We start from the raw sequence: 11,308 nt of genomic DNA on the forward strand, positions 1-11,308 counted from the left end.
CACTTGACATTAGCATTCCTTCAGAACGAGTGTGTTCCTGGATTTGTTCTGGAAGCCGGTCCTTCAAACTGGGACACCATTGATCCGTTAGCACCGGTGCTAATGCTGTACATAATCTCACTGCCTACAGTCTATCATGAGGAGACACGGCCCTGAACTGAATCACTGACTTGGAGGAAAGGTAATAGCTAGAATCACTTAGAACACTCCCAGTTAAGTAATTATTCATTACTTTAATTCAGCTCCAGATTTATTCTTATCCATTTGAGTCCGATATCATTTACCAGTTTATTTATTTACTGAACCAGTTTCTAACCAAGTGTCTGTTATCGTTCATGATCAATCGGCGGTTCTTATATTGACTCCTAAAGCCTCCCCTGCTGCTGGACCTCTCATCGGGACAGTTTGACCCAGCAACACCCGATTTCAGGTACATTAAAGCAGATCTGTTGTGGCTCCTGTCAGCGCTGGGCTATGATGATGATGACGAAGGGTGGGGTGGCTGCTCATTTTGCCTCCCTGTATAGGATGTGTTTGACAAGAGCTGAGTAAATGTGCTCAGTGGTTATGAACACAGGCCTATCTTTCAGAGCAAACACTAATCCCACTCACTCCGGAAGCCTGTGTCAATATGAAATTACAGCGCGCCAACAAGCTGCTTGGATAAGGTGATGCGGCATCAGAGCTCCCACGTCTTATCTTCAGAGCGGGAGACTCTTTTATTTGGAGATGCAGAGGTTGCAGAAGAGCTTAGATTCTCCGTCTTAGGTAAACACACAGGAATGAAGGCTCCTGCTCCACCAGAGCCAGAGCCGGCACCAGAGCCGGAATGCATTTAGGACATCGTTCACATAAAAGGCATCTGTAGTTTACCGCGTTTTAACTAGACCGAAGACAGACATCCTGGTCTCAAATTTTACGTACGATGTTAGATCTTATTAAAATATATTCAAGCTGCTTCTTACATGAATTCCATTGAGGCTGGTTGTCATTAATCAAAGCGAGTTTATAAATATCTGCCTTAACTTTGAGGCTCTTCTACATCCAGAGGCTTTAAAAATGCTAAATCTAGTGTCAGCACTGTTTGAATCTTAGCTGCTCTTGTGAGTAAAGAGATCTGACTGACTGAAGCTGAACAGGAAGTCAGAGTGGCTGCCTCCGCCAACGCCACGGCCATTAAATTAGAAATAGTTTGCAACCCTAACCACAATAAAAGCCGATAACAAAAGGTTCACACAAACATTCTGTCAGTTACCTTTAAAAAAAGAAAAAGAAAATTATGTTGTTAAAAAGATTTTTTCTGTCTAAATAAAAAACAAAAACCCAGACAAACCAGCAGCAACTTGAAAGAACGGCTGTTAAATATAAACCCGGAAACACAAACATCTTAATATCTGGCAGACACACAGACAAATAATGAGATTTTGATGAAAACAAAATAGTGAAATAATGAGATAAAATCCTTTTGGGAGCACCAAGACCGTTTTTTTGTTAGCCTGCAGATCAGATGGATTTAATTCAGACTTTGGATGACATTTTTCTGGAGGGAGGGGACGGGGGCCACTAAGGGGTGTGTGTGTGATGATTCGAGTTTGAGGCAAATCCAATCTAATCCAGGATTTGTATTACGAGTTTGTCTTAATATGAAAGTGAGCAGAAGTTCATTCCAATCGAGTTATCTCGTATTACATATTATGGATCCAAATCGTTATCACACAAAATGTGTGTCAACATTTCAGATGAGCCGACCGACGTACAGACGGAGAGACGCGAGTGACCACAGAGTGACAAGACTTCCACCAGGCTCCTTAAATCTGCAGAGAGCAGCACATTTAGTGATGATTCTCCGACTCCTTCCACAGTCACAGTGGCAAAAAGATCTTGATGAGAGCGCTCCATCAGCGTTTCTGATATAAAACATGTTATTAATAAACTATTTCGTTACAATTGGCCGGCATCAGGAATCAGAAAAGCTCACCAAACATGGGTTTCGGCTGACATGCGACGTCTGATTGGACACGGCAGCTGTGACCTCCCCGTCATGAGCCGACACCGAGGTCAGACGTGTCCAAGCTCCATCCACAAAGCTCACCCTGCTGGAGCAAAGTCTGGACAGGCGGTCTCATCGGCGACGCGCCCGTATGTAGGCCACATGTCAGGCATTAGTGGGCCGGCACTAGGCTGACGCCGCGCCAGGCAGGTGAGAGGAGCGGCGTGGCGCCACCAATGCACCACAGCTAAACCACGTGGTCGGAGCAGAAAGGAGGTCAGTGCAATTAGTTCAATCTGACAGACACAAGGATCAGGGCTCTGTCCAATCCCGTGAAGATCCTGAAGGATCCTCAGGCCTGACGGCTTCCATCCACCGCACCACGTTTTACGTGAATTTTGTGGTTTGATATTCATACTGCCTTTTTTTTTTTTTTGAAGCTCTTTTCATCTGAAAGCATTTCCTGCATTAAAGGTCTTAAAAACATAACTTGCTGTATTTTGGCTGGAATTAAGCGGTAAACGATCTAATCCAGGAAGCCGGGATGCCCCACTGCTTCACTAACACGCCATTTAAGGCAGGGCTAAGTAGGCTATTAGCATATGGCCTCGTTGCACCCATCATCTCAGTGTGCCGTGACGCCTACTTCCTACTGGGAAGGGCGAGAGACCAGCAGAACAACCAGTACTGTTGGCAGGAACCGGCAGGTGATGGCTCCTTGTAGTTGCTTTTCATTTCCAGTAATGATAATAACAGGGCCACGAGAGTCGGGTCATCTCTTTTCTAAATCATTACAATCTATTCCTTCATGAGCCAGAAGAGGGGAGCATCAGACGCTCACAGAAAAATGTAACCCAACTTTCCGGAACAAATCCGAGATTAACTACCGGAAAATAGTGCACAAGCGGAGCAGCCGGCTGCGGCGATCGTTTCCATGAGCGACTTGCTCCAGGGTGACATCCCTCGTGTTCTCCACTGCCGTCCAGATGTGTTCACTTTACACACCCGGATTAATCAAACCACATCTGGACAACACGGGAAGCACAGGATGACCACAAACCACACACACACCACCAGCACCGCCACATGACTAGCTGGGAGCCCAGAGGTCACCTGCAAGGATTTACGGAACTCCAGCAAGGAGAGGAGAGGAGAGGAGGCCGAGCTCTCGCCGTTTATGTAACCGACATCGTTGACACTTACATCATGAGGATGGAAAACCTGCTGGGAGGTCAGAGGAGGTTTCACATTTTAACTGCGACTGTCTCAGAGTCGGCTTTAAAACATTTGTCCTCGAGCTGTTCTAATGAACTTGAACACGTGTGGAGCTGCTAAGTGTAAAATGACATGAAAGGAAGGGCTTACTCTCTCTCTGTTGATGAGATTCCCACAGAGGAGGATCCGAGGGTGGGGGGGCGGGCTCAAAGCAGGGCTTTTTAGAGGATAATGTCTAAGGAAGATGAAGAAATCAGGCCAGCCGCCCATCACACTGTTTTTATCTCGAGATTTTGGTGAGAGACTCCGGAGAACTAGAACGGATTTCATTTATACCAGAAAACCAACAATTATTTATTTTAAGAGACGTCATCATGCAAAGTTATTACATAATTAAAATAATCGCATATTCAATGTCCACTCAACTTAATGAACAAAGTAATTAATCAACAGAAACTAGTGAGAGTTTTTATTAGAAAATGTAAAAACCTGAACAGAAAGGCATCCCATGAGCTCCATAAAGCCTTTTCTATTCAGTCTCGATGGGACGCAGTGAGGGCAGCTGGCTGTGTGTGTGTGTGTGTGTGTGCACCTGCAAACTCAAGCACACACCAGCATCAGTAAGAGCCTGTGAGGCGACACAGACCGGCACATTGTGAGCTGCTGCCGTCATCGGCTGCTGACGACTGACTTGTGCAGCGAGACTCACCAGATGACTGTAAGAAGCACGACTTTATTCTTCTTCTATGGTGATTAGCGGCTCCGTACGGATGCGCTGCAGCCGAGGCCGTGACGGGTTCTATCTGATGTTTCTTTAAAAAGGAATATTTCACCCAAAAATGAGAAGAAGAAAAATCTAAGCGTATCTATGAACGCTCCACACGAATCCAGAGTCAGCTGTTTTTCACTCCATAAAACATTTCTGGATTTAAAAACGGCATTTAAAGTAAATAGGATTGAAATCGTAACAAAACAAACACGAACCATCTTCACGCAGCTTGACTGGTGTTATCCGGGGTTTCCAGGAGCCCAGAGATGGAAAGGCTCAAATCTCGTGTAGAATTAAATCTTCAGAGGCTTGAAGTTAACGGCACACACACATACACACACACACGAGAGCAAAAGGATCCGACCATGTCTGATGACCTCAGAGTTTACCTGCCACCCAGAAGTTGCATCATCAGACGGCTGAAGCGATGACTGCCTCCGTTAGATCCATTCATTCCATTTCTGTCTGGCAGTAACGCTCCAGAACCTTTTTATGGACTCAGAAACGTCACCCGACCAATGATCTGCTCGCCCCCCCCACTCATTTTTGGGCGATCTGCTCGGTTAACATCAACATTCCTACCGGCTGGAGGCCGATATGTCTCCCCCAGACCTCCGTGTGACCCCTGACTTCACACCGTTACAGCCCGAGGGAGACGCTGTATCAACGCTACGTGTTCGATAGCTGACAAAGCAGGAACAGCGTGCGCTCCTCCGATGCGGCCGCTGCATGGTACCCGTCGTCATGGATGCAAGTTCGCCAGAAAAGTAAGAGCTTGGCACCAGGTTTCAAACGAGGGGAAAAGAAACAGCTGGGGTTGCTGCCATTCGTCATCCTTCAGCTGAACCCCAAACAACACTGGCATCACAAGCTTGTTAATGGCTGACATGTCAGAAAAGGGCGGAGCAATGTTTTGTTTACAGAAGTCGCTATGGCTTCTTCTTCTACTATTTCCGTTATATTTGGTAGAATTGCGCACGTCCATATTATTTATTCCGATTCTTTATTCTGCATAAACACGCCAGTCCTAATCGGATCAGTATTTTTAGGGTCCATGAACACAGTACATCCAATCATCATTTTAATCCGAACTCTGATCGGATTAACTTTTGTCCATGTAAACGCAGCCAGTGACTGTTAAAGTCTGTTCCACTGGCTGATGGATGTATTCATTACAAGGACATCTGCTTTCTAATCACATAATATTTTGTAGCAAGTTATTACAAAATTAGGTGTTATTACATAATGCGGTGCAACCTGGAGCATTTCAGTTTTTAGACAAACAGCCATTCCTACAGATGCTAGTTTAACAGAACAGAACTGAATACGTGCCGTAAACCTCTCAGTGTAATGTTTCACTGTGTTTGTACTGAGAGCCGTGCAGACACCCCGGCATGTTCGCCAGGGAACGCAGCCGCTCGACTCCAGCCCATCACATCCACACCGGCCCCCGCTGCGCTCTCAAACACACAGAACACACAGCGCGGTAACCGGACGCCAAATGGACACCGCATGCGAATGGCACTCAACCATTTCCCATCCCTCTCAGCTCATCTGATTTTCCACCCCAGCCTGTGGAAAACAACACTTTGAGTGCAGAGAGAATCTCGTTTGACCCCACCCACTAGTGGGAACTCATAATATTCACTTCCTCCAGTCCGTATTCGTGGGGGATCTGGGGAGATAAATGTTCAAATGTGAGTGCATTTTTGTTTGTGATGAGGTAGCATGGAGGCGATGGAGCGCGGTGAAACCGCTGAACACGAGGAGAGCTTCTCTTAGCCGGTAACACGGAGGAGCGTAACAGGAACTCCGCGTGAAGAACCCTAAACTAGCCACATTATCATACCCATTTAGGACGTTCATTCTCCGGCTGTGCCGTCAATCAGTTTTAAATGTCGCGTACCTGAAAGCCCGAGACTTGTCAGGCTAACATCTGGATTTGAAAGCCTGGGCGGTAGTTAAATTAGACCGCAGATGGCGACGAGGTAGTGCGAGAAAAACACGAAGGATCCATCTCCGAAAGATCCCGGATACAGACATTTCAATCATCGGTGTTTAATCCAACAGTCATTTGGCCGCACACATCACAAGGAAAGCTAATGCAGCTTTGGCATCTCACAAAGACTCCGCCTCCTGCAGAAACCTAGAAACACCGATGAGCAAGATCAGACAAACGGAGGTCAGGTAGAGAAGCATCCCTGAAGGCGTTCCCTTCATGCACGTCGCCGTTTGCTGCAAGGCAGCATCCGTGTGCTGAAAAGCAGCTTGCATTTCATATGAATGTCACTGCGATCATGGGACTAGGTCAAACCTCCTGACATACCAGGCTCCATGTTGGCCTGGAGGCAAAAGGAGATAACACACAAGTATGTAGCGAGAGGAATCCATGGCACAATGCCGATTCCAGTCATATCTGGCACACGAAGGTAAACAAGGTGAGGAATTACAGACAAGCAGATAAGAGCTGAATCAACAGAGGATTGCTCATATTTCACACACACTATGGCAAATCTGTTGAAGGCAGAACCAAGCTCCCCTTCCAACTGTAAGCACGGACCTCATCTCTGATTACCCGACATTAAGATCACGCTTTGCTACTGTAACTTGCCCTGGTTATCTAACGGCACACCATGTGCCCTTGGTTTATGCTTCCACCTCCTTTTGGGCTGACTTTTATTCATTGGAACACTTTAGTTTAGGCTTGTCAGGACCTTAATGCACAGCTGCAGCTGCTGGCTGGTTTCCAAGCAGGCCTCTCGTAAGTGATAAATCTCCGGGTGAATTTCACCCTGCACCTGACACCCGACGGACAGCAAGCGCTCTGCTCTCGTTTGACCTGAGGGCGAAGGATCAAATCTCTCATTGGCTTAAAAATCACAGAACCATTACCCTTAAGTCCGAGATGAGTTGCGTTTCAGTTTCCAAATGACATTAAATAAACCACTTTAGGGCAGCCTGGGAAGCAACCAGCCAAACTCCCGAGATAATATTCACCGATGAGTCTGGCTGGTCCTTAAGCTAATTACACACTCATCTGAAGATGGCATCCAGACATCCTCCATCCATAGCCCATCGCCAGCGTACGGGAGACGCAGGGGAGACGTTAAAGGTTTCATAATGTATCCCACACACAAGCAACTTGGGAGGGCAAGGAATGGCCCTGCTGGCAAACAGCTCATGTTAAAAGGGCCGTGTTGAATTCATCGGCCTTCAGGTTACGACGAAGAGAAAGTTAACGCAGGTAAAGGAGAGCGCCGTTCCCTGTTCTGAGGGCACGGAACTTCTGATCAACAACAAAGTCTCATGCCGAAATAGATCCACGCCGGTGTTGATTATCGCGATTATAAAAAGTCACAGTAGGCCATTCGTAAGAACTTTACAACCCACAGTTTACCGCTGAAAACTGTCAGTGCGAGGTGCAGCGCAACTTGCGTAAGGTAGCGTAGCATGTGCATATGTGTGTGTGTGTAATTCGTATATATACGGAACCCGTGGAAAAGCCCGCGGACTCACTAGTGAAGAGGATGGCCGAAGGACGCACATTAAGAAGTGAATGTTTAATCTCAGTCGTTTCCTTTCGTAATGTCGATAATCGTATAATCGCAATATTTCCTCACAATAATCGTGACTCAAAAATGTGAAATAGTGACATCCCTAAACCACACACTTAAAAGAGGAGGTGATCACTCTTATATATATAAATCAATAGGCTACGTTGATGAATCAAATGTAACTCGCGTTGTTTCACGCATTTCCCTGGATGAACAGCTGAACAGGAAATAAAGATGGAGTATTCATATGGCGGTAATGACTCCTCTTCCTCTTCCTCCTCCACTCCTCTCCTCTATCTCTCTCCACGGCGCAGGTCGAGGCATCAATCCCCAGCGGGCTGATAAGCGGGCTCCCTGTGTAAACACTTAAAGGCTGCTCCTCTGCACTCAAAGCTACTCACTCGCGTTAGTGCATCCAAAATTAACCCCGCCTGCCATCCATTAACTCTGCAGACCAACCAGTGAATGGCATTCCTGAGAGCTCTGTTTGCTGGACCGAGGACAATAAACCGGTGTGGAGCTACCGGCTGCAAAGACCATTGTCTTACTGTTTTACCTTTGAACTTGACTTCAAAGCTGCCATCTTCAACTTTGGGACACTGATCCCGAGAACAAACGGGTGGCAAAAAGGGTGGATCTGAAAAGAATGATGGAGTTTCGACTCCAGTATGGTAGTAAAAGACACCGTGAATTATTTGTGGGGAGGACGTCCAATGCATTTTTCACCAGTCCAGACTACCCAAGTGATGAAATCTGAAAAAGGAATGCCCGTATTTCTGTGTCTACCCTTTATATGAACTAAATTACCAGAGTTCAGCTGATTATATGTGTAACGCATGTCTTTTGCTGATCGACCATAAAACGGCTAGAAAAGAGGCACCAGGTGAGGCACGCAGTTTTCCTGCCTCGTGGTAGGAGGAGCAGCGATCCCAGGGATGTGACTCGCCGTCTACAGAGTAAGTTAAAGCTGCATTCGCTGTGACTTACTTTGTTCATTTGACTTTTCAAACTAAAGAAAGACGAGGAAAACATCCATGAACAAGTTATCAATGCTTTTGTTCGGAAAGAGCAGCGCATGGACTAAACGTAAAAGCAAGGCCGCAATAATAATTAAACTTACTTTTTTTGTGTGTGCTACAGTTTGTATGTGTAAAGAATGCTGATTATATAACATAACAAGTTAGCTACAGCATATCAAATGGTGAATCGAGCTACTCTGTAGGGTTCGCGGGTTTGTCAATCTCATTGTGATGAAGTCAATGCCTCACCAGCCCTGAACCTCGCCACATGTCACTGGACACGAGTGTGACCGCTGAAAGGCCACTGGCTGCATGCAGACAGAGAGGTGCTCTGTGGGCTGGATAAACCCACAGAGCCGGAATGAAGTGGAATAGAGCTCTGCACAGGGGGGGCAACTCCAGGCCGACCAGAAACAGACAGGGCTCAGCACAGTTGTGCAGCCAACTAGTCGTCTCGAGCGTGTTAGCAAGGGTAAACGTAAACAGGAAGTGGTTAAAAACATGCCCGTCTTGAGCACATATTCAAACAAATTCATTTAGAATCAAAGAAATCATTGAAAAATCACACCTTACCTCTAGTACGGGGCCCGCCCCGAGGATAATCTGCTCCACGCCGCTGGCGAAACCTTTCTGGCTGAGCGCCGTCAGATGGTGAATGAGAAAGTTTGTGCTTTGCGTCTTCCCAGAGCCGCTCTCCCCGGATATAACGATGCACTGGTTGCTCTCTCTCTGCAGCATGGCGTGATAAGCCACGTCGGCCACAGCGTAAATGTGCGGCTCCAGATCTCCTAGGGTGTGATTATCATACATCTTCACGAACTTGGGGTTGTAGATGGGCAGGAACTGGAAGGGGTTGATGACTATGAGGATGCTCCCGACGTAGGTGTAGATCTTCTCCTGGCGGAAGCGCGAGCGCAGGTTGTCCAGCAGCGAGCGCTCGTTGAGAGCCGGCAGGTGGCACAGATCGGCATGGTCACCCTGGGAATCCGGTTGTGGCAGCAGCCCGCGATCCACCATGCGCCTGCGCTCCTCCGTAACCTGCAGCCACATCTGGAGGCTGCCGCCATAGTGGATCGAACCGTCCAGGTTCTTCTGCCTCAAGAGGAAACGATAGTCCTCGCCACCAGACAGCGAGCGGTGCTCCAGTGCCACCCGGGGCCAGAGCATCATCCTCTGGACGGGACAGTCACCGGGGTTCAGAATCCATTCCTCCCCACCAAACTCCTTCACCTCGGCGAGGACATAACACTTGGTGCGCTCCAGCAGCAGGCGCTCAATGACGCGCTCGATGGCCTCGGCGGCTGTGGTGGTCTTGCGAGCACTGATTGGGCAGTAGATGGTCCCCTCAGCCAAGTTGCCTGGGTAGATGCGCACCGTGAACTCGGAGTTCTCGAAGCGCTGCCGCCGGCCCAGGGTTCCCGTGCCGCCGGCGCCATCGCGATTACTCATGGCGGAGCAGACGTTCCCATGAGCAGCAGCCTGGCACTGGCGCGTCCTTTGGTGGGCTGGGGAAAACCACCGATTCAAGACATCACCTCTGAAAAGCAGACAAGCAGGAGATCGGTCAGTTCCTGGTTTACCATTTCAAAAAGACGACTCGCTGCAGGACAAGCGCGACTGAAAACAAAACCAACAGCAAATGAAACCGCGGCAGATTGAACCTCTGTCTGCTGCATCTAAACCAGCCACAGCCCTCTGCAATCCAGATTACGACATATGTGAGATTATGACACAGACATCGTGTGCTGTTACATAATGTGATGAAGGCCAAAGCGATTCCGCTGCAACCCCATAAAGGACAAGTCATCAGGATCCACGGGATTACTATTAACACACACACACAGACACACACGCCAAGATGGACAGCTGGCGTCCTCTTCACTGAACACACAATCGGGCCTTTCACCAGTTCCCTCATTAACACGCAGCAACAGGGACAGGAGGCCACAGAGAGAGGGAGAAAGAGGGGACTGATGACTGAGCTGCTCCTCCGCGGGTTCAGCGCCATCAATGAGCTTCAGCACAAACACCTGATGAACTGAGTCTAAATGAGCCTCAGATGGTCTCAGCGGTGAGGTCAGTGGTAACACACACACACACACACACACACACGCCTGCCATCAACACATTAACTTAAAGACAGTCAGCCCAGAATGTGCGTCGTGTCTGCTAATCTGCAGACGCCCGTGTGAATGTCTGTGTGTGGACGCTGCGTTAGCTTCTTGAGTTCAGGACCGAAGCCACGCAGATGAGATGTGAACAATGTCTTCAAGCGTTTCCTCAAACTCCAGTTGACTTGATCCAAGGCACCGATCTACCAAGACCTGGAGGACGGAGAATCTCCACAGACAACGTTGTTTTATTTCAGAGGATGATGATGATGATGATGATGATGATGATGATGATCGGAACATTATTTTCAGCAGTCAGAAAGAATCAGATGAGTCCCTCCTGCTGTCTGACCCAGATAGCGTTCAGGGCTAGTGTTTGATCAGCAGGAACAACCATTATGGGTTCGGGTTCTGGGTTTGATGCGAATGTCGTGCTTCATTTCATGACCACTCTCTTTTCGCTCATCTTCAAGACGTTATTGAGACATCGTAGAAGTGCAATGGCTTCTTCTTTTCGATGTTTTCCTGCGTGTGAACCTCACGAGGAGTTCTGGTTCTACCTCGGGCCTCGTCCCGCTTGGTTGTGACCTGACCCCATTGCTGACGCTGAGCCCAGCCGCCCTACAGAAATCAAACCCATTTAGCATTTG

General features: G+C 47.8%; 1 protein-coding gene across 1 annotated transcript in view; it reads right to left on the reverse strand.

The window, feature by feature from the left end:
• Positions 1–9,996, reverse strand: part of myo9aa (myosin IXAa) — a 56,223-nt gene extending 46,227 nt beyond the window's left edge. The window contains exon 1 of the mRNA XM_068742240.1: positions 9,121–9,996. Coding sequence (XP_068598341.1) covers positions 9,121–9,996 — 876 coding nt within the window. The remainder of the gene's footprint in view (positions 1–9,120) is intronic.
• Positions 9,997–11,308: the final 1,312 nt, after the last annotated feature.

The sequence above is a fragment of the Brachionichthys hirsutus genome, chromosome 1 (genome assembly GCF_040956055.1).
Source record: "Brachionichthys hirsutus isolate HB-005 chromosome 1, CSIRO-AGI_Bhir_v1, whole genome shotgun sequence".
In the NCBI taxonomy this organism is placed as follows: Eukaryota; Metazoa; Chordata; class Actinopteri; order Lophiiformes; family Brachionichthyidae; genus Brachionichthys; species Brachionichthys hirsutus.